This window comes from Macaca fascicularis, chromosome 2, assembly GCF_037993035.2.
Source record: "Macaca fascicularis isolate 582-1 chromosome 2, T2T-MFA8v1.1".
Taxonomy (NCBI): Eukaryota; Metazoa; Chordata; class Mammalia; order Primates; family Cercopithecidae; genus Macaca; species Macaca fascicularis.
Genome location: NC_088376.1, coordinates 104,906,443 through 104,930,803, shown reverse-complemented (window position 1 = coordinate 104,930,803; position 24,361 = coordinate 104,906,443). Strand labels below are relative to the sequence as shown.

The 24,361-nt window shown below is 45.4% G+C and overlaps 1 protein-coding gene across 25 annotated transcripts in view; it reads right to left on the bottom strand.

The window, feature by feature from the left end:
• Positions 1-24,361, bottom strand: part of TRAK1 (trafficking kinesin protein 1) — a 213,430-nt gene that overhangs the window by 132,203 nt on the left and 56,866 nt on the right. For 21 of the 25 annotated variants that reach the window (XR_012431026.1, XR_012431024.1, XR_012431023.1 and 18 more), the window contains exon 1: positions 2,685-2,888. The exons of the other annotated variants lie outside the window; for them this stretch is intronic. Coding sequence is in view for 15 of the 21 variants with exons in the window: in XM_065540424.2 (XP_065396496.1) it covers positions 2,685-2,775 (91 nt within the window). In the remaining 6 variants the exon portion in view is untranslated. Of the gene's footprint in view, positions 1-2,684; positions 2,889-24,361 lie in introns of those variants that run through there. 25 annotated transcript variants of the gene reach the window in all.

Sequence of the window (24,361 nt, the reverse complement as noted above, 5' to 3'; positions counted from 1 at the left end):
AATCCCAACACTTTGGGAAGCCAAGGTGGTAGGATCACTTGAGGCCAGAAGTTCAAGACCAGCCTGGTCAATGTAGCAAGATCCCATCTCTACCCCCCCCCAAAAAAAAAAAAAGCCAGGCATGGTGGCTCCAGCCTGTAGTCGCAGCTACTTGGGAGGTGGAGGTGGGAGAATCACTTGATCCCAGGAATTCAAGATTGCAATAAACCATGATGGCATTGCACCACTGCACTCCAGCCTATGTGACACAGTAAGACTCTGACTCTAAAAGTAAAATAAAGTTTCAGCTCCTGATAGTTTCAGCCTGACTTGCTCAAGTTTTTCAATGTTTATGAGAGATCAGGAGTCAGTGAAAACAGAGAAGTTTCTGACTCCAAAGTTCCTCCTGGGGCCGTGGGTCCCAGACTCACACGCCAACCCAGCTGCTCAGCCTGAGCCTGGCACTGGTGCACCCTGAATCCTCTCAGTCACTCCCAGTCAATGTTCCTACAACAGCCCTTGGCTAAGCAGGAAGAACAGGGTGCCCAGGCCCACACCTGGCCACTCTGCCAACAATTGTCATTTTTTTCCTATTATAATTTATTATTTGCCAGCTTCCAAAAATAGTTTGCAGTGAACAAAGATTGATACATTATATATATTATATACATGAAAAGCTTGTTTTGGCCAGGCGCAGTGGCTCATGCCTGTAATCCTAACACTTTGGGAGGCCTAGGTGGGCCTGAGCTCAGGAGTTCGCGATCAGCCTCGGCAACATGGCGAAATCCTGTCTCTACTAAAAATACAAAAAATTAGCTGGACGTGGTGGCGCACGCCTGAAATCCCAGCTATTCGGAAAGTTGAGGCAAAAACCTTGTGATAAAAATTCTACCTACTCACCTAGTCATAAGGGAAACTGAAGGGTAGGAAGATTAGCTGGTGGCCCCCAAATCATTTATAGCATATTTAAAAGGCAGAGGTGAATGTTTCCATGGTTTTGCAAAGATCAAATGCTCCCTCTAGAAATTAGCATAGCAGGGCCCCTTTCTGCATTCCATTTGCAAAAACAAATCAACTGTGAAATAAAGGAGATTCCACTGAGAGGAGAAAAGAAAACTTCTAAATTACACATTTAGAAAATATGTGTTATTCCCTAGATTGTAATTTACATTTTCTCACTCTGTTGTAAAAGGGATATTTCACTGTCCATTCTTTTCTGTTTCATTAATATAGCCAAATAAAAGACCCATTTAGATTATAAATTTTCAATAGAAAACACATATAAAAATTATACTAGAGAGAAATTGACAAGGCCTTAAATTTAATTAATAAAATGTGTAAGAATTCCATAATGTTTTATTTGAGCATGTTTTCAGAGGATAAGACATCAAGTTTTATGGCTTAAATCAGTGATAAAAAAGGAACAGCTTCCGGGTCAGGCATGGTGGCTCACGCCTATGATCCCAGCACTTGGGGAGGCCAAGTCAGGGGGATCACTTGAGCCCAGGAATTCAAGACCAGCCTGGGCAACACAGTAAATCATAAAATAAAATAAAATGAGATAAAATAAAACAGTAAAATAAAATAAATAAAAGGAACAAATTCTAGGCCATGGCCCTTTGATGAAGAGTCCTCCCAGGCAGGACTGCTCCTGTTAGCAGATTTGTCCTAGGCAACTCTCACTTGGTTTACAGCTTCTCCTTTACACCCTGGCCCACCTCTGTGCTCTGAGGGCAGGACCAGTCTTCACTGACCCCAGGAATTAACATAAACCCCAGTAAAAAGCTGGCCCTGGATGCATGCTGGTTCAACACGCAAAAATCAATACGATTGCCTCAGTAAGATGCATGTTTAAAGTGTCTTGAGGCTTATTCAATAAGATTTACACATTTTAAAGCCTAAAACTGACTGGAATGGAACAGGAGCTCACTTCTCTCAGGAATTAACTGTTTTCTGGCTCAGACAGCTCTCCGGAAGCAGCGTGTAGACAGGACAGAAACCAGATGGGTCATCAACCACCAGACTCCGACCAGCTTAGAGGAAGTGAGAGGTGTCAGCCCCACAGCAAGAGAGACAAGCCACAGCAGATCTGATTAGCAAGCCTCCATCACTGGGGTGTGGATCCGAGTCCCAGGCCCAAGCATTTAGTAAAGGACAAAAAAGAAAGGGAAGGTGGAAGAAGAGGGAAAGGGGAGAGAGGGAGGGAGACAGTCTAACTCTGTGCTTCACCTTCCGAAAAATTCCTTGCTGACCCAAGATACCAGGTTAGTGTCTAAGAAACCAGGATAAAGACAAGACATAGGATTAGAGAAATCACAGATGCAGAGGCAGAGGACGCCTTAGAAACCCTGTTGACCCACTGCAGAGAACTGTGAAGGGAAAGGGAGTGGGAGTGCCCAGGGAGTCTCGACTCAACTCAGCCCTGTGCTTACGCCCTGCAAGTATCACTTGCACCTACTGAGCCTGGGCAAGGGGACAAGGGGACCTGGGAACGGGAGATGGGGGGGGTGAGGGCAGTGGTTGTGTCTCTAAAGCCCCTTCGCTCTGCCTATCATTCAACATGGCAATTTCTCTACCACATGACCATGAGCGATCTCCCAAGCAGCACAGAGCAAGAGACAGACAGCTTCTCCTGAGGTCTTTTCTCCTTTCCGACCATACCACAAAGAAAACAGACAGCAGACAGACCTGGCAAACATACTTACCACAGGAGTTTGTCCGAAAGAGCTTGCCTTGGCAGAGTCCTGGCAGAGGCTGAGCCCTGACGGGCTGCCCGAATTGAAAAACCAATGCCATGTGCAGACATAAACTCCAAAGGCACTTCAGAGAACAGAGAGAGCCTCCATGAGAGCCCAGCCCCGGCAGTACCTCGCACAGCCGTCCTCCCGTGCCTTCCTCAGCAGTTTTCTGAGTTTGCTTGTTAGGGCAAATCCTAAGATTGTGAGTTGCCCTGGAAGCACAATGGGTTACGTAACTCCAGGCAGCCTGGGAACCCTATCAGCTCATCTTGTTAAGCCACCCCAAACAGAAAATGACGCACCCAAAAATGTGATACCTCTAGGTTGGGGGTAGGGGAGAACGGGGCTTTGTGACGGGCATTCCGTTTTGCCTAAAAATTAAAGTGGAACAAAAAGTCTGCTGTTCATCTCAGGGCTTGCTGGGAACTGGGGGAGGAGTGAATTTATCAAGGGCTGAATGCCAAGTGGTGTCCTGAGACTGCACTTGGCAAAGCCCTGGGAGGCCACAGATGCATTCTTGGGGATAGTCTAGGTCTCTCGGAGAACTTTTTTCCATTTAATGTCTTCCTTTCAATGACTGCCTAATAAAACTTTAATCTGAGCAGTTCTCCGTCACCTGACAGCCCATCCCTTAAACGCAGAAGAGTGTCTGTGTTTACACTCCTGTTTACCAAGCCAGTGCGAAACACAACAGCACTGAGCTATTTCTCAGCTTTCCTCTGGTCCCAACAAAGAACCCTCAAGTCACCACATCCTATAGGGTTTGAAGTTTCAGCACTACATTCTGCCATTTCTTTGTTTTTGGGTTTTTTTGTTTTGTTTTGTTTTGTTTTGTTTGTTTTGCTTTGTTTTCTTGAGACAGAGTCTCACTCTGTCACTGAGGCTAGAGTGCAGTGGTACTGTGTCGGCTCACTGCAACCTCTGTCTCCCGGGTTCAAGCAATTCTCCTGCCTCAGCCTCCCGAGTAGCTGGGATCACAGGTGTCCACCACCACGTGTGGCTAGTTTTTATATTTTTAGTAGAGATGGGGTTTCACAATGTTGGCCAGGCTGGTCTTGAACTCCTGACCTCAGGTGATCGGCCCACCTCGGCCTCCCAAAGTGCTGTGATTAAGACATGAGCCACCACACCAGGCCATGAAGTTTCAGCACTACATCCTGCCATTTCTTTACCCTCCGTTGTCACGTTCGGAGAAAGTGAAACCACTTTAACAGGCTGGATACTTCCTGGATTTCACTGGTACAGACGCCACTAGAATCCCATGGATCAATTCATGTGTTTGCACAAATGTAGATGCAGTTGGGTCATTGCCTCCTCCACAAAGCCCTCGTGGTCTTCTCCTGTCCTTTCCCCTCCAAGGTTCAGCCTGGCACCCTCCTTGGTGCCCTCCTGTGCTGTGCTTATCACTGTGCTAACCTCGGTGTACAGTCAATTTCTACTCACTCATCTGTCTCCCCCGCTAGACCGCATTCTTAGGCAGCAAAGAACCCCTGCCCTGGGGTCCTGCAGACCCAGATGCAACTCCTGCCACTCAGGAGTTCCGCCAATGTGCTGAACACTGCGAGATCTAGACTCTTCACTGGATGCAACTCCTGCCACTCAGGAGTTCCGCCAAGGCGCTGAACACTGCGAGATCTAGACTCTTCACCTACACAAAGAGGATAATAATACCCACTGCACAAATCGACAAAATTGATATACCCAACAAATGTTCACTGAGCACTGGCCACAGGCAGGCACTATGGTAGTCACTGGATTCAGGAATGCGCAAAGCAGACACAGAGTTTGCCCTCTGCAAGTTTACAGTCTACTGCAAGTCTGGAAGACAAAACACAAATATAGTAGCTCAGAGGATGGTTAAGTCTGGGGAAAAAAATTAAGCAGGAAAAGGAGATGGGGAAAGGTGGGGTAGATCACTCTTTATGTTGGGGGGAGGGTCACAAAAAGCATCAAATAAAATGTCACTTGGAGAAGGAAGAGGGGGGTCATAAGGATATCTGGAGTTGAGGCAGTCCAAAGACCCTGAGGCTGGATGTGCTTGGTGAGTTCAAGGTTAAGTGAGGCGGCCAGTGTGTCTGGAGCACAGAGGGCACAGAGGAGGCAGGTCAGTGGGGCAAAGAGGGATTCCCATCATTCAGCCCCTTCCCTACAGGTCTCTATAGGAGGGGAGCTCACTGTAAGTTTGGAGGAGAGTTAAACCATCTGACTGCATTAAAAGCCAACTCTCATGGCTGGGCGGAGAAAGAATTTTACGGAGGCAAGGGTAACAGTAGGAGGCCCCACTGGGAGGCCAGTGTAGTCACCCAGGTGTGAGATGGGGGTGGCTGGGACACGGTAAATGCTGAGTAGATTCTGGACACACTCTGAAGATAGAGCCAACAGAATTCCTGACAACCTGGGGTATGAAACCCAGAAAGGCAGAATCACAAATGCCTCCAAGGGTCTTGGCCTGAGCCACTAGAATAATGAAAGCACCATTAACAAGGATGGGGAAAACCCTAAGAAAAGCAGGTGGAGGTGGAAACCAGGAGCTCATTTTTGGTCACTTGAGTTGGACATGCCTGTTGGACATCTAACTGGAAACTCATGTGGAGTCAGTCTGAGACGTCTGGCCTTAAGGAGAAAGGTCCAGGTTGAGTACAGAAACCAGCGAGTGGCCAGTACAGAAGGCGATTTTAAAACCTACGTGCTGGGTGAGATCATGTGCTGCATGGGTGCGCACATAAGAGCAAAGAGGCGGAAAGGTTGGGCCCTGGGCCCTTCAACGTTCCCAGGCTTGGGAGAAGAGGAAACGCAGCCACTGAGGCAGAAGAACAGGGAGAGTGTGGGGACCCAGAAGCAAAGTAAAGACTGTACTTCCAGGAGACAGGACTTGGCAACAGTGTGAACTACCCCTGAAAAGTGAGGTAAGGTGAAGGCAGAGGACAGGCTGGACTGAACCAGGCTGTCTGTGTGGTGGGGCATAAGCCTGCCTGCAGTGGACTCCAGAGAGAACAAAGGAAAAACTAGAGTAAGCAAAACGTAGAGCAGAGACACTGGCCTGCGGGAAACATGGGACTGAGAAGGATTCTATTTCCGAAGAGGGAGATCATAGCATGTTTCCGCACTAAAAAGAAAGATCCAAGCGCAAGGGGGAAAGAATGATGCAGTAGAGGAAAGGGAAATATAGGAACTGTGTCTTTCAGGGGGCAGGCAAGCGGGAGAGGGACTCAGTCACAAGTGGAGGACAACTCATGTGGGCCACTTGACAAAAAGGGAGAGGAGGTGTTTCAGGGCCTAACACAGGAGGAGCTAGGCACCAGGCTGGGACCCCCAGCCTTCTCTGTGCCTTTCTGTATCCAGGGAACCCCTGACACACAGGAGGTCCTCAAGGCTTAACTGGTAACACAGAACCAAGAGAAGCTACTGGAAGCCAACTGGCATATATTAAGCTGTCAACAGGCATTACTTCAAACAGACAAACAAAAGCAAACACTGCAGACAAAAATGAGAAACTGAACAAACTTCTATATGAATGCAACTGGACTGAACTATAATTTTGCTACTTGCTGCTGTTATGCACACCATGCTACACCATTTCCACTGAGAGCCCTCTCTTGTGCTAGCTCCAACCACTTGTCTCGGTGTTTCCTTGGGGAAAATAAAAAAGCAATAGCTCTAGTATTAAGTGCCCGCACAGCAGATGTTCCCACTGGGAGGTGATTACCACCTGGGACACTGAGAGTTATGACTGACACAGGTATCTGTAAAAATCCATGTCTGTGCAAATCCTGATGGTGTACAAAGGGCACTCCATGAAGTTTTCTGTTTTTGCATCCCACAATGACAGTGCATGTTATTCCCAGTATATCTGTTTTATATCTGAAGAACCTGAGTCCAAAGAGAGAAGGAAGGGTTCAATCTACACTGAGCGCCTGTGATGAGCCATGCTTGCTGCTCAGGTTTCAATGTTACCATCTTTAACCTTCATGACAATTCAGTGAAATGCTATCTACATCTCAGTCAGGATAGCAGGTCAACAACTGACCCAAGTTACAAAATGGTTCACTGGCAGAACAGGTTCTGGATGGGAGGTCTCACAATCCCAAAGCTCAGAGTCTTTTGCACTTTAGTGGTTCCTCTCTGCATACCTCCCCGAGACCCTCCCATGTGGCTGCATTCCTTCCCTAGTCCTCAGTGACTGAAACCTCCCTCCCTTCCTCCCTGGCAGGGAAAGGACCCCCATACCAGTAATGGTGCAGGCATCCCGGTACCCTCTGTAGCTGGGAGCATCTTCCACAGCCTCGCTTATGTAGTGTTCCTCAGGGATGCCCGGGCTGCAGGCTAGGACTGCATGGTTGCATGCCTCCGAAGGGGGCACGGAGTTGGCCAAAGTGTCGTCGTGCAGAGCTGTGGCGTCCAGCTTGGCAGGTTTCACAGGGAGGTGCCCACTGCCATCGGGGGCCCCACTGCCAGAGTCTGGGGCAGTTGGGCAGATGGCCCCCGGTAGTTCTGGTGCACCAGCAGGGGCTCCTTACAGGGAATCTATGGGACAATTGAGAGAGAGGGGCACAGTTAGAGTCTATCGATAAACCTGGACAAATCTTTAGAAAATAAGGGCCCGGGAATGACGTGCATTCAGACTGCGAATTCTGAGAAGTGTTTCCCTCAAGTCATGGCATCTCCAATCACACTGCTTAGTTTCAATAAAATAAATGCAGCAAAGTTCCACTCAACTAATCAATACTGACCAAAATGTGGAGCACATGGCTTCATCTGCTTATTGAAACCTGCCTTGAAGCAGCTCTAAGCAAATAAACACACTGGAGCACAGCTAAAACCTGTATTCCTACAGGATTTATACACACAAAGAGAGGTAACATTTTTATTTGTATAAATTCTTTCAACCACAGTAACTTCTCAACTCTCTAAGAACTTTAAGGTATGCCCCTACCTTAACCTACAGTGAGAAATTAGGGGACTCCTTTAAGAACCTGATGAAAACGGCCGGACACGGTGGCTCACTCCTGTAATCCCAGCACCTAGAGAGGCTGAGGTGGGCGGCTCATTTGAGGTCAGGAGTTTGAGACCAACCTGGCCAATATGGTGAAATCTCATCTCCACTAAAAATACAAAAAAAAAAATAAAATAAAAAGAGGTATGGTAGCAGGCACCTGTAATCCCAGTTACTCAAGAGGTTGAGGCAGGAGAATTGCTTGAACCCGGAAGGCAGAGGTTGCAGTGAGCCGAGATCACGCCACTGCGTTCCAGCCTGGGCAACACAGTGAGACTCTGTCTCAAAAAAATGAATAAATAAAAAAAAAAGAAAAGAAATGAAAAAGAAGAATCTGATGAAAACTATAGACTCGTCCCCATTTAAAATCTGACTGGGACTAAAGATAACTGCTGAGAAAATATGGCACATGACACAGGCTGCTAAACACTCTGCTCTGTTCCGGCAACAGCACACCTACATGCAGGCCACTTCCCACACATTTCAGGAGCGCCGCTGCCTCACCTCCCAGCGCACCTGCACACACACCACATGTGTACACACAAAATGTCAAACAGGAGCTTAATGAAAAAGGAAACTTACAAAACATTCCTTAGGACAAGAGATCTCAAATTGTGGTCTGAGAATTGCTGGAGTTTCCTGAGACTGGTTCAGAGGGTCTCTCACTTTTTCGTGGAGGTGCAGTGGAATTTTCCAGAGACTACATTATGTGTGATGACGCCACTGCTCTGAAAGCTAATTAACGGAACTTTCATATCCCTGTGGTTTTACATCTTATGTTTCTAACACAATACATATGAATCAATAGAACCATTTAAATAAAAATGCTTTAGGAGGCCCAATAACTTTGAGGTATCCTGAGACCACACACAAAAAAAGTGTGAGAACCACTGCTCTAATAAATGATGCATTATCGTTTGTTTAAAAAACACATACACACAAAAAGAGAAAGTTAATAGACATTTCACTCAACATGTACAGTCAGTTCTGAGAGAAAACTACAGCCCTGAATCTGTGACATTTTTCCCAACAAGTTTATTTACCAAAATACACCAGGAATTCCTATTACAGGCTGAGTATCCCTTATCTGAAATGCTTGGGAACAGAAGTGTTTCAAATTTTGGATTTTTGGCTGGGCGTGGTGGCTCACACCTGTAATCCCAGCACTTTGGGAGGCCAAGGCGAGCAGATCACTTGAGGTCAGGAGTTTGAGGCCAGCCTGGAAAACATCATGAAACCCCATCTCTGCTAAAAAATACAAAAAGTAGCTGGTCATCATGGCACACGCCTGCAAACCCAGCTACTTGGAAGGCTGAGGCAGGAGAATCACTTGAAACCGGGAGGCAGAGCTTGCAGTGAGCCAAGATCACATCACTGCACTCCAGCCTGGGCAACAGAGCAAGACTCTGTCTCAAAAAGAAAAAAAAATTTGGGGCCGGGCGCGGTGGCTGAAGCCTGTAATCCCAGCACTTTGGAAGGCCGAGACGGGCGGATCACGAGGTCAGAAGATCGAGACCATCCTGGCTAACACGGTGAAACCCCGTCTCTATTAAAAAGTACAAAAAAACTAGCCAGGTGACGTGGCAGGTGCCTGTAGTCCCAGCTACTCGGGAGGCTGAGGCAGGAGAATGGCATAAACCCGGGAGGCGGAGCTTGCAGTGAGCTGAGATCTGGCCACTGCACTCCAGCTTGGGCGACAGAGCGAGACTCCATCTCAAAAAAAAAAAAAAAAAAAAAAAAAAGAAAGAAAAAAAAATTTTGATTTCTTTCGGATTTTGGGATACTTGCCTTATACTTACCAAGTGAACATCCAAAATCCAAAAATCTGAAATCTGAAATGCTCCAATGAGCATTTCCTTTGAGTGTCATGTAAACACTCAAAAAGTTTCAAATTTCAGATTTTCACATTAGACATACTCAGCCTGTATAAATGAACTCAGCCCAGGCAATAAACTTCCTGCCCTCATTAACATGAAAAAATAAATATGAAAATGGGAAGGATGGGTAGGAGAGTCTATATATCCCTGGTAAGAAAAGAAAGTTAAAAAGAATTATTTAGGAATTTCTGCAAAACAACATGTACATAAAACTGGATTGGCATGAAGAAAAAAAAAGAAAAAGAACACTGGATTGTCACGCCTAGTCAGTGACTCAAACACAGATGAACAGATAAGCTGCCTCACTAGAAAAGTCTATAATCCTCAAGCAGAACCCAGAACATTCTAGACAGCAGAGGGCTGAGCAGGGTGGACTAGAAGACCCCCAAGAGTCACCAATGGTGGTCAAGGGTCCAGGATGGGATTTCACTGGCTGAAGCTAAGGGAAGCTGGGCACTGCCACAACCCACCCCCAGTGGGTCCCAAGGGGGCTTCTCCATGCTGGCCAAGTTGTGATTCTTGGTCTGGAGACTGACTTGCAGACTACAATCAGTGCATGAAACTCCACCAAGCTGCACTCTTTACAATTCATATGCTATTTTTACACTTTTTTAAAAATATGGAGGAGTCTTACTATGTTGCCCAGGTTGTTCTCCTGGGTTTAAGTGATCCTCCTGCCTGAGCCTCCCAAGTAGCCGGGATTACAGGTGTATACCACCAAGCCCAGCTCTCATACACTTTCTTTGTATGTCTATCTCAATTAAGTGATAAAAAGGTTAGTGAATGCAGATACCGAATCTAAAAATCAGCTTGAGAAGTCATCCCTAAACCAAGAAGATACAAAGGCATATTGATGAGAGTTCCAGAAAAACCGAAAAAAGCTTAAGACAAAAAGAGTAAAGTATATAAAAACACCAACTTTAAAATGCTTTTCTAGAGGTGAAGATGTACACCTTTAAATCAAAAGGTTCTACACCAAGACCCAGACAAAATCAATGAAAAACTAATAATAAACTCCTGGATATAATCTAGTACAAATTTTAAATTCCAAAGATTTAGATAAAAATATGACAAACATTAAAAAAGTATCCCCACATGCCATACCAGTGGGATAATTCCTCAGAATTTATTTATTTATTTATTTATTTATTTATTTATTTATTTATTTTAAAGACAGGGTCTCATTCCCATCACCCAGGCTGGCGTGCAGTGGCACAATCACAGCTCACGGCAGCCTTGACCTCCTGGGCTCAGGTGGTCCTCCCACCTTAGCCTGTAGCTGAGACTAGAGGCACGCACCACCACACCCGGCTAATTTTTGTATTTTTAGTAGAGATGAGGTTTCGTCATGTTGCCCATGCTGGTCTGGAACTACGGACTCAAGTGATCCACCTGCCTTGGCCTCCCAAAGTGCCAGGATTACAGGTGTGAGCCATAGCACCCGGCCAGTTCCTCAGAAACTTAAGAGAAAGATGGTCACATAAGACTTTTATACCCAATTAAGCTACTGTTATACACAAAAACAATTGGCAGATGTTTAGAAACTCAAAGACCCTGACGTTCCTGAGGGGCTCCGAGTCTGCTGATGACACCTCATGGGCTCTCACTAACACAGGTCACCATAAAGAACTCAAAAGGTGAGGAACACATGGTAAAGTAAAACTGGCGGGGAAATTAAACCAGGAACACTTAAAATCAACATGTAAATAATGCACTTCATTCACAGACCTAAAGCAGACACAGCTCAAAAAAAAATGGGCGAAGGATATAAAAATTCCCTCCCCCTGCCAAAACATAACACACACACACAGTTTAAGGAAACTTAACAGTGATTTAAAAAAACAACAACAAAGACTTAAAAAATATAATGACGCTCAAGTTCACAACTGATTTAGGAAACTTATAGACTTATGTATTATTGGAGTAAGGTGAGGAGTATAAATTTAGAAGAACAGCCCGAAAAAATTTACTGTGGTTCTCCGGCTCAAGTACATATAGGTCAGAGATGTATGGCACAGTGAAATGCTACAAACAACCTAACAAGCCACAGCAGAGGATCGAGTCATTAATTATGGGACAGCTATCAAGAAGTCAACCATGCTGTCATGAAGAGGAAGTGTCAGAGCACATATTAATTTATCAACACAGAAAGATGCGGTAGGCAGAAAAACAGTAGATAGTGAATGTGGTCTTGGAAAGGTTTTAAAATGCATTAACAAATTGAACCCTCGTTCAAGCCTTCTTTAACCTGTATTTAGACATATTCTATCTGATCCATACACAAAAGTTTGAAATACTTTCTCCCTTTGCAAAATACAATTGTTCTTCTGAAAACTAAGACAGTTTCATTTAAATCAATATGGTTTGGTTTTGTTTTTACAAAGGCTCTAATATGTCAAGATTTCTCTCTCTCTCTCTCTCTTTTCTTTTCTTTTTTTTTTTTTTTTTTTTTTTTTTTTTGAGACAGGTTTTGTGCTCTGTCTCCCAGGCTGGAGTGCAGTGGCGCAATCTCAGCTCACTGAAGCCTCGGCCTCCTAGGTTCAAGCAATTCTCCTGCCTCAGTCTCCCAAGTAGCTGTGACTACAGGCATGCACCACCACGCCCGGCTAATTTTTTGTATTTTTAGTAGAGAAGATGGGGTTTCACCACGTTGGCCAGGCTGGTCTCAAACCCTTGGCCTCAAGTGATCCACCCACCTCAGCCTCCCGAAGTGCTGGGATTACAGGCATGAGCCGCAGGGCCTGGCCCTAATGTGTAAAGATTTCTTAAAGAGGTTTTACAGTCAAGCTTTATATAACTTTCGCTTTCATAACTTTTTATTATAACAAGCTTTTTATAACTTACCTATAAACAAGCTTTTTATAACTTACCTTTATAACATATAGGTATATATAACATGTTTATAAATAACATATAACACATATATATAACATGCTATAAAGTTACATATACCTTTATAACTTTATAACAAGCTTTTTATAACTTACCTATAAAATGAGGGAGATGGCCTAAATCATGATCAATAGCCCTAAATCACTACTGTTTCTCTTCCTAGTATCTATGTTTCCACTTACAGCAGCCAGACACTTAACCCAGAAACATACTGCTACGAAATAAATATTTTAAGTATAAGCACTTTCTGAAAAAAAAATTTGGAGACATCAGCAAATGCTCACCTCACTCAAGACTCAAAAGGCAAAACACAAGCCACAGTTCCGAAATCCAAAGAAACTTTACATGTGCAGCAACTGGCAAAGCTATTCAGAAGCCTGAGAGGCCCCTCTTGAAATGACAAGACTAAGCTTTTACCCATTAAATTCAATTGGAAAACAACCTAAATTTCTATTCATGAAAAACAGTTATAAATTATGGCTCATCCAAACTACTGAATTCTGTAAAATGTAAGGCACTTATCCATATAAGGCACTTGCCTCTGTGTCTAGTACAAATTAGATTCTCAAAATAATTACTGTCATTAACATTATAATTTCCAGATTCTCAGAATCAGGCACCTTTCTTGGTTCTACTATAGTATTCATATGCCAGCATTTCCAAACCTACTTTACCATGGATCCTTTCTCCACATACCTATCTACATGGCATTTGTTTCCTGGAGTACATTTTGGGGAAAGCCTCTATCTCAGGCACAAGCTTCATGCATTGTCCATCCACCACCATGTGTCCAGGGCCAATCTCCCCCCCAGAAATTGTGAGCTCCTTGAAAGCATGGACTGGTGCTGGCACATATTAGGTACTAAGTCAATGTTTACAGAATAAATAACAACAAATGAAAGATGGGGTTTGGTGCAAATGACTCTGAAGATTCCCTGAAGCTTTAAAGCTCAGGTTCTATCATTTACACTGAACCAAAGGGTCTAAACTCCCAAATTTCACACTGCTAACTTTGAGGACTAACAGAAATCAATGAAAACCACCTGAGGGACTCCTAAGTGTTCCAAGTATGCAGACCACAGCCCATGGGCTCTCTAGGCTGTCCTGAGTTTAACCTTACTTCATCGTTCTCAATACAGACCATTACACATCAAATGTGGCTTACAGGGGCCAGGCCCAGTGGTTCACACCATAATCCTAGCACTCTGGGAGGCCCAGGCGGGTGGATGGCTTGAGCCCAGGAGTTCAAGACCAGCCTGGGCAACATGGTGGAACCCTGTCTCTACAAAAAAATACAAAAAATTGACCAGGAATGGTGACCTGTGTCTGTGGTCCCTGCTACTAGGGAGGCTGAGGTGGGAGAATCACCTGAGCCCGGGAAGTTGAGGCTGCAGAGAGCCATGAGTGTGCCACTCCACTCCAGCCTGGGTGACACAGTGAGATCCTATCTCAAAAAAAATAGTACTTTAACAGTCAAACACATAAAATGACCCAGATACAACAATTCAAGGATCAGGAGACGTCATTTATAGACCACTCAAAAGCTGGTCTGTAAGGCCTCCACCCATTTTCTAGCTTGAAGAATGAGTCATAGCCTGTGCCCTCTGGGGACACCCAGGAATTTGTAGGGCAAAGGTGACGACCTTTCCCCACGGTGCCAGCCTAACTTCAGTCTAAAGTAAACAGGCATTTCTGAGGTTTCACAGGGGCTCAGGAACAAAGCATCCACTGCCCTGGACGTTCTCTGGCTCCAGCAAACCCTGGCACATCAGGCAAAAGGCTTCTTTCAGGCAGAGGAAACAAACAAGGCCTAAGAAAAGTGAGAGTGGATGGCATGGCCCTGAGAGATGAAAGCGCCTCTGTTTAGTTTACTGAATTCTGCCTAGAGAGCTGCAGGAAGGCAGGATTTTTCTTAGCAGAGGAGTGAGAAATTCTGCAACCTGGTCAATTTTTCAGCAAAAGAGGTACCAGGAAAAGAAGCAGGGTAAAGTATACATGGAAGCTGAGCCTGGGGTGGGTGGCCCAGGTCCCCTACCCCACTCTTCTCAACTCAATGATCAACAATTCCATGCCCCCGTTTGTCAAGAGTACTTAACACACTGTTATTCAACGTCATGCCAGTTTGCTACTGAACTCAGATTTGCTGACAAAATACATGTGTGCAAGTTCCTAATATTTTCTCCCCGCTATCCTCAACCTATGTAATTTTTGTGACTCAGAACCTGAACTAAAACTCAAAGAACTGTGTGACATTAAGGAAACTGTGTTTTGTCCCTGGGCCTCAGACCCCTCACCTGGACAAGGAAGGGATCAAGCGACCTTCAACATACTGCCTTCCAACTATACCACTCCAGGAGCTACAAAAGAGGGCAGGTGAAATTGCAGAAGGATTTGGGCACCCTGGTCAGTCCTTCTCCACTCACTGTTGCAATGACTGTGAAACTATTCTCACCGACAGACAGGTAACTTCCAATAGGACATCACGAGCAGACAGAGCTGCCCTTTGTAAACAATAAATTGAGAGGTTAAAAAAAAAAAAAAAAAAAAAAAAAAAGGAGCTTCCAGCAGGGCACGGTGGCTTACGCCTGTAATCCTAGCACTTTGGGAGGCCAAGGAGGGCGGATCACCTGAAGTCAGGAGTTTGAGACCAGCCTGACCAACATGGCAAAACCCCGTCTCTACTAAAGATATAAAAAAAAATAGCCAGGCGTGGTGGTAGGCACCTGTAATCCCAGCTACTTAGGAGGTTGAGGCAGGAGAATTGCTTGAACCCGGAAGGCAGAGGTTGCAGTCAGCCGAGACCGCACCACTGCACTCTAGCCTGGGTCAAGACAGCAAGACTCTACTTCAAAAAAAAAAAAAAAAAAAGAAGGAGCTTCCTTCAGGACAAACACAGAGATTGTAAGGAGAAAATTAGAACCAGAGCACCAGGTTGAAGCTTAAAAGGTGACAAGGAGAAGCTAGTTCTGGGTGATCCCCTCCATGGCCAGTCAGGTACCTGAGCTTTCAAGGTTTCCTCTTTCTGGGCAGAGGCATCTGATACACCAAGGGATTTTACTCAGCAATTCTAAACAAGCAGGTCCAAGTATGGCAAAAGTTTTCAAAAAGGGACTAATTGTTCTCCAGTATTATGTCAGTATTCTATTACTACCGTAACAAATTACCACAAATTGAGTGGCTTGAAATAATACCCATTTATCAGATCACAGTTCCATATATTGGAAATCCATCGTGCATCTCAACAGTTTCCAATCAAGGTGTCACAGGGGTGAGTCCATTACTGGGGGCTCTGGGAAAGAACTGATATCCACACTTATTCAGGCTGTCAGTCTAATTCAGTTCCTTGTGGTTGTAGGACTGAAGTCCCTGTTTCCTGCTGGCCGTCAGTTGGGCACCAGCCTTTGTTCCTGTGTTCCTTATGCTTTCCATGAGCTCCTGGAGGCCTCTCTCCAGATTTTGCAAGTGGCTCCCACATCCCAGAGCCAGCGACAGCACATGGAATCCTTTTCAAGCGTGGAATTTCCATGACTTCCCCTTCTGCCTCATCTTTCTTTCTTTTTTTTTTATTTTGAGATGGAATCTCCCTCTGTCGCCCAGGCTGGAGTGCAGGGGCCTGATCTCCGTTCACTGCAAGCTCCGCCTCCTGGGTTCACACCATTCTCCTGCCTCAGCCTCCAGAGTAGCTGGGACTACAAGCACCCGCTACCATTCCCAGCTAATTTTTTGTAGTTTTAGTAGAGATGGGGTTTCACTGTGTTAGCCAGGATGGTCTCGATCTCCGGACCTCATGATCCGCCGCCTCGGCCTCCCAAAGTGCTGGGATTACAGGCGTGAGCCACTGCGCCCACCTCTGCCCCATCTTTCCAGCCTCCTCTTCTGCCTTCCTTTTCTGTTTTTAAGGGCTCAGGTGATTACACGGTGCTCACTTAGATCATCCAGGACAATCTCCCTATCTTAAGGTCAAGTGATTAATAGCCCTAATTCCATCTGCACAGCACAGTCCCTTTACAGAAGTATCTAGATCCGTGCTTGACTGAATAACTAGTGGGTGGAAATCTTGAGGGGATGAGTTTAGATTTACCTCCCACAGGGGCTTTTGATTCTGAAGGCATAAACTGCCTCCGGAGCCCCCATGTTGCCCCAGCCTAGTGGGAAGGCAAACCAGAGTCACCCCACAGCCACCCAAACCCTTTGCCCCAGAAGGGCAGATTTAGATCTGACACACCAGACAGGCCTGGATTTAGTCCCACCTCAATCATCACCTACTGACAGCAGCCTCTGGCCAGGTTCTGAAATTTCTTTTGTCTACAAAAAGTGGTGCCATCACCTGATTGTCAAGCTGCGGAAGAAGTAGACACAACGAAAGTGGGTGACTCCCAGGTCTGGGATGGTAGGTCTGAAACTGGATCAAAGTCTCTCTCTCTTCACAGATAGTATTATTCTATATCTAGAACACCCCACAGTCTCTGTCCAAAGGCTCCTAGTTCTGACAAATACCTTCAGTAAAGTTTCAGGATACAAAATCAATGTACAAAAATTAGTATCATTTCTATACACCAATAATGTCCAAGTTGAGAGCCAAATTAAGAACTCAATCCCATTCACAATAGCCACAAAAAGAACAAAATACCTAGGAATACAGCTAACCAGGCTACCGTACAGCTACAAGGCTACCGTAACTAAAACAGCATGGTACTGGTACAAAAGCAAACACATAAACCAATGGAACAGGTTAGAGAGCCCAGAAATAAAGCCACATATCTACAACTATCTGATCTTTCACAAAGCCGACAATAAAAAAGCAATAGGGAAAGGACTCCCTATTAATAAATGGTGCTGGGATAACTGGCTATCCGTATACAGGAGATTGGAACTAGACCCCTTCCCTCCGCCACATATAAAAATCAACTCAAAATGGACTAAGGAATAAAATGTAAAACCTAAAACTTAAAAATTTAAGAAGAAAACCTAGGAAATGTCATTCTAGACATGAGCCCTGGCAGAGATTTCATGACAAAGACTCTAAAACCAATTACAACAAAAAACAAAAATTAATAAGTGGGATCTAATTAAACTAAAGAGCTTCTGCACAGCAAAAGAAACTATCAATAAACAGACAACCCACAGAATGGGAGAAAATTTTTGCAAACTATACCTCTGATAAAAGTCTAATATCTGGCCAGGCCTGGTGGCTCTCGCCTGTAATCCCAGCACTTTGGGAAGCCAAAACGGGTGGATACCCTGAGGTCAGGAGTTCAAGACCAGCCTGGCCAACATGGTGAAACCCCATCTCTACCAAAAATACAAAAATTAGCTGGGCGTGGTGGTGAGCACCTGTAATCCCAGCTACTCGGGAGGCTGAGACAGGAGAATCACATGAACCTGGAAGGCAGACGTTGCCATGAGCCAAGATTGCGCCATTGCACTCCAGCCTGAGAAACAAGAGGGAAACTCCATCTCAAAAAAAAAAAGTCTAATATCCTGAATCTATGAGGAACTTAAACAAATTTACAAGAAACAAAAACATTTAAAAATGGGCAAAGGAGGCCAGGTGCGGTCACACGCTTGTAATCTCAGCACTTTGGGAGGCCGAGGCGGGTGGATCACCTGAGGTCGGGAGTTTGAGACCAGCCTAGCCAACATCATGAAACCCTATCTTTACTTAAAATATAAAAAATTAGCTGGGTGTGGCAACCAAGGCACCTGTAATCCCAGCTACTCGGGAGGCTGAGGCAAGAGAATTGCTTGAACCAGGGAGGCGGAGGTGGCCATGAGCCGAGATCGCGCCACTGCACTCCAGCCTGGGCACCAGAGCAAGACTCTGTTTCAAAAAATAAAATAAAATAAAATAAAATTTTAAATATGGGCAAAGGCCACAAACAGACACTTCTCAAAGGAAGACATACACATGGCCAAAAAGGATATGAAAAAAAGGCTCAGCATCACCAACCATTATTAGAGAAATGCAAAGCAAAACCACAATAAGACACCATCTCACACCAGTCAGAATGGCTATTAAAAAGTCAAAAAATAACAGATGCTGGTGAGGTTGAGGAGAAAACAGTATGCTTATCCACTGCTGGCAGAAATGTATTATAAGTTAGTTCAGCCTCGGTGGAAAGCAGTCTGGAGATTTCTCGAACGGTGGCTCAAGCCTGTAATCCCAGCACTTTGGGAGGCCGAGACGGGCGGATCACGAGGTCAGGAGATCGAGACCATCCTGGCTAACACAGTGAAACCCCGTCTCTACTAAAAATACAAAAACTTAGCTGGGCGAGGTGGCAGGCGCCTGTAGTCCCAGCTACTCGGGAGGCTGAGGCAGGAGAATGGTGTGAACCCGGGAGGTGGAGCTTGCAGTGAGCTGAGATCCGGCCACTGTACTCCAGCCTGGGTGACAGAGCGAGACTCCGTCTCAAAAAAAAAAAAAAAAAAAAAAAAAAAAAAAAAAAAAGAATTTAAAATAGAACTACCATTCAACCCAATAATCCCATTATTGGGCATATACCTAAAGGAACAGAAATCATTCTACCATAAACACATATATATGCACATGCATCTTCATCGCAGCACTCTTCACAACAGCACTGGAGCCCTGGAGCTCAAGACCAGCCTGGGCAACATAGCAATACTTCATCTTTTTTTTTTTTTTTTTTTTTTTTTTTTTTGAGACTGAGTCTAACTCTGTCACCCAGGCTGGAATGCGGTGGTGCTATCTCAGCTCCCTGCAACATCCCCTTCCCATGTTTAAGCAATTTTCATATCTCAGCCTCCAGAGTAGCTGGGATTATAGGCATGAGCCACCATGCCCAGCCAGACCTCATCCCTTAATCAAACATTTTTTTAAATTTTTAAAATAATAATAAACTATAGCAAAGACATGGAATCAACCTAGATGGCTATCAGTGGTGGACTGGACAAAGAAAATGTGGACATATATCACGGAATACTATACAGCCATTAAAAAAAAAGAACAAAATAATGTCCTTTGCAGCAACATGGATGGAGCTGAAGGCCATTATCCTAAGTGATTTAATGCAGGAACAGAAAACCAAATACCACATTTTCTGATTTGTAAGTGGAAGTTAAACACTGAATACACATGGACACAAAGAAGGGAACAACAGACACCAGACAACGGGGCCTACTTGAAGCTGGAGGGTAGGAGGAGGGTGAGGACTGAAAAACTACCTCTTCCGTTAGGTACAGTGCTAATTACCTAGTTGATGAAATTATCTGTACACCAATCCCCTGTGACAGGCCATTTACCCATGTAATAAACTTACACATGTACTACCTGAACCTAAAATAAAAGTTGGAAAGAAAAAAAAAAAAAACTAGTATGAGACTCACCCTTGGGATCATAAGCATTTTGCTGCTGAACATTAAATGAAGGCATGTTTTCAACACTTCGTTTCTATCTGAGGAACAATCGCCCTGGAAGGCTAACTAACTTGCAGACCGTCACTTGGAATCAGGGTGGGCACTCCAAGAGCTTGGCTCTCATCTGTGGCCAGCTTGCTCATGAAGAGGCTTGCCTAAGCTGCAACCAGCCCTAGAGTCTCCCTGTTCTCTAGCCAGGCAATTCTTTTTCTTGCCATTTTACTGCTCCTTTTTTGATCAAACTGATGCCTGTGTAGAAGGTGATGAGACCAACATGTGCTCTTTCAAAGTGCCAACAGCCCCAGCACTCTTGTTATTGTAAAACAAGCCAGTGGTCTGGCACTATACTTGGTAATTTACATGCATGACCCTGTTTAAGGCTCACAACCTATAAAGTAATATCAGCACCCACTTTTTACAAGAGAGGAAACACAGAGACTAAACATTGCCTAGGATGTGAGCCTAGCTTTGAATGGATCCAAAGACACTGCTTGCCCTATGATGGCTCTGAGTAACACTGTTCTTAAAGCAGCTCATGGTCCAGTGGAGAATCAGACATTCCATGTGATCCTTGACCACTGATCATTCTCCTACATCTGTCCACTCTCTCTTAAAACAACCCTCTTGTAACAGGGGCAAAGGAACTCAAAGCAAAGACCCGCTGGGACTGCTGAAGTCCATATATGAAATATGCATACTCTAGCTAGGCTAAAGATGGGGTCTGAACTCCGGGGTCAAGTTGGGTTGGCGGCAGCTGATGGGCAACCATGCAAGAGGTCTGTTCCTCCCGTCTTTCATCTTACCACTCTCCTACCTCATGTGACCTTTCTGGCACTCTCATCAGTCCGGGTCAGCTCCTTAAATAACTGGACAAGTGGCTGCGCAGTGGAAAATACCATGTAAAAGTTGAACAGGTGGAAGATGAGGAGATGAGTTGCAGGTTTACAGCAACGGTGCCAGGGGGGTGAAAAAGCAAGGCTGTCAAGAAGCCGTTATCAGCCTCACAGGACCCTTATGCTACACAGCTCAGGATGGGCTTTCACATGCCCTAGGCCACGGCTCCTGCCCGTACAACAATCATATGCTACAGCTTCGTAGAATCATCCCCCTTTTGTGAGGCAGGGGTTGGGGAAAAGGCTCGGGGAAAGATTAAGTGACTTAATCAAAGTTTATCCCAAATAATTGTAGATGTAGGACTGGCAAGCATTTCTGATCACTGGAAAACTGCAACTACTGCTACACTATGCTGTGAAGGGAAGCAGCATCTTGGAAGAGGGTGTGTGTGACCACCCATAGAAAGAGAAAGATTTAGATGAGCCGACAGCAGCAACTATAGTCAGAAAGTCGGAGCAGCGTCAGGGTAACCAAAGGCACAGGAAAGGAGATAACAAAGGGTCAAGGACAACTGCCAGGGCCTCTTGTGAGCTCCTGGGAGAGCCCCCAGGGCCTCCTGAACAGCACAGGCCAGAACAGCTAGGGAGCCCAGGCAGTCCCTGTCACAGATTCTGCTGGAATGACTTCAGGGCAGACTTGTATGTGGACTGAGGGCTGCACGTGCGTGCCGTCATGCGTGTCTGTCCTCTCTTGCTCTCATTTCACACAAGCCCATGAACACACAAATACACATATGCACACACATACACATAAAATAAACGCCACTTTTAAGACTAAACCTTTCTCTGGCCCTGGAAAAAGTGAATCCCCCCAAATAATAAATCAACGGTCACGCAAAGAAAATTTCCACAACTCAAGGCAACTGGAGAAAAATAACTCTGACCCAGTTTAGTTCCAGAATCCAGCCCTCTCTCTTCTCTAAACCTTGTTTAGGACAGAAGCAAACACCCCAACACATGCACTGCCCTCAGTAAACACCTATGAGGTAAGGAGAAATCCGTTTAATCGATCCACATCTCATGAATGAAAACTGCTGTCATGTGACCAAATCCCCGTTTCCAAAAATGATTCTGCTGCAACTGAGAGAAAAGAAATCCCAAACCACGCTGCCTTCTGTAAGCTCACTCCTATCTCCCAAAATGAGGAAGAAAAAGAGAGAGAGAAAAAAAAAAAAAAAAAAGCTGCACACTGACAGCCTTACATAACAGTCTGCATCTCTCCCTGGCTGACGGCAGCAGATTTATAAAATGCCATAAATAGCTCCCTCTCCTGCCACAGGAAACCAGGCTAAGAGGCTGAGCTGCAGAGCCTCGTACAGCCGGGCTCCTCTTTCGTTTACAATGGAACCTTTACGAGCAGAGCTTTCTAGCACAAAGCAAGTTCCGTGAAACCAGCTGGCCCAGGTCCGGTGAAGACGCACCACCTGAAAGACCCACAAAGCTGAGTCAGACATTCAAAACTTGGCTGTCGACTCCCGAGAGAGACAGCACTCCCAGGCCAGTGTAGAAATGGTAACCATAGGACATTGCTCTGCAAAGGGGCTTCTCCAGCAAACCAGGCCAACGGGGTTGCTGTTTTGGGTACATAGTGGCCTCTGGATGCTTAATACTGCCAGCCATGGGGCACGAGGCCAGTCTGACAGGCAGCCGGCAGGATGGAGGCAGTTCTCAGAGAAGCATCCCAGCAGGATATTACATGCCCCACTGTAACGTCCAATCAGAAAATCAGAACCTGAAGCAGGGTTCTCTCTGCATTCTCAAGACATCAGGAGGAATTTTGGAGGCTGGCCAAAGCCAGGAAGGGTGGTAGGAGGGGTAACCTCATCCCAAATCCCTGTGGGGTGGCTTGTTGGAAATCTGAGACTCCAGGCTGAAAAGCTATTGCTTTGAAGAGGAAAACTTTGCCTGAGAAGGGGTAGATGTCCTGAAGCAGGATGGCCTGCAGCCCACACTGTGTGTGTCATCACTCTGAATGGCAGGGTGTCTGGGGGAGAAAGAAAAGGGGGAGAGAGAGTGGGTATCTTTTTTTGTGGTTTTTTTTTTTTTTTTTTTTTTTTGAGACAGAATTTCACTCGTCATCCAGACTAGAGTGCAATAGTGCGATCTCAGCTCACTGTAACCTCCATTTCCCAAGATCAAGTGATTCTCCTGCCTCAGCCTCCTGCGTAGCTGGGATTACAGGCACCCACCACCAAAACCAGCTAATTTTTATATTTTTAGTAAAGATGGGGTTTCACCATGTTGGCCAGGCTGGTCTCAAACTCTTGCTCTTGGGTGATCAGCCTGCCTCAGTTTCCCAAAGTGCTGGGATTACAGACATGAGCCACCACGCCCCACCGAGAGTGCGTCTCTATGGGAAGGCAAGCACATGGGGCCTCATGCCTCCCCTGGATTAGGAATGAACCTTACCCAGCCAAAAACAGCGGCTGCCAAGCTATCACAGCCTAGAATAGAGTTAACAAAATAACTAGAGTGAGAAAGAGGTCCGGGAATATGGGATATGGGTTAGGAGAGGAAGAGAACAGTTCTGTTTGTGATTCCTCCTTAGGTACTGGCTTTCACTGCACTCACTCCCTCGGAGGAACTTGGCTTTTAATAAATCATGACTCCAACAAGGAAAAGAGCAATATTGGCTGCTGCTTACCACACAGTGACTGTGTGCCTAGCCAGGCCTGGGTGCATTACTCCAAGGAGTCATTTGTCCAAAACTCACAGCAGCCCATGGGGCCCACATCATCACCCTCCTCAAGTCACCAATGGGGAAAGTAGGGCTGGAAGCAATTTGCCCACAGGACTAAGAACCAACAGGTGAAACTGGTGTTCAACCCAAGCCTGTTGATTACAATAGCTCCCGGCAAATATGCTAATAAATACATAAGATAAACATCAATGTACTTCAGTGTATTCTTATTTACTTACAGATTTAAAATTTATCAGAACAAAGAGTTGGTACATAAAAAGAACAACCAGCAGGTGGGAGCCACTGTGCCACACCTCCTGTATCTTTACTAAAGAAAATTCAGTGCTGGGCATGGTGGCTCATGCCTGTAATCCCAATACTTTGGAAGACCAAGTCAGGAGGACTGCTTGAGCCCAGGAGTTGGAGACCAGCCTGGGCAACATAGTGAGGCCTCATCTCTACAAAAAATAAACAAAATTAGCCAGGTATGGTGGTGCACACCTGTGGTCCCTGCTACTTGAGAGGCTGAGATGGGAGTATTGCTTGAGCCCAGGAGTTCAAGGCTGCAGTGAGCCATGATGGTGCCACCACACTCCTGCCTGGGTGGCAGAGCAAAACCCTGTCTCAAAACAACAGCAACAACAATAAAATTCAGTAATAAAAGTTTTCAGGAAAAAAATATCACTAGTAATCAAAGAAATGAAAAAATAAAACAAGTATGAGATACTATCATGTTATCTGTCAAATTGGCATTAATTATAATGATAACCTGTGCTGCTGACAAGGGTACAGGTAACAAGCTCACTCACACCCAGGAACACGAATCAAAAGCAATTCCAGGCTGGGCATGGTGGCTCAAACCTGTAATCCCGGCCTTTGTGGGGCCAAGGCGGGCAGATCACTTGAGGTCCGGAGTTCGAGACCAGCCT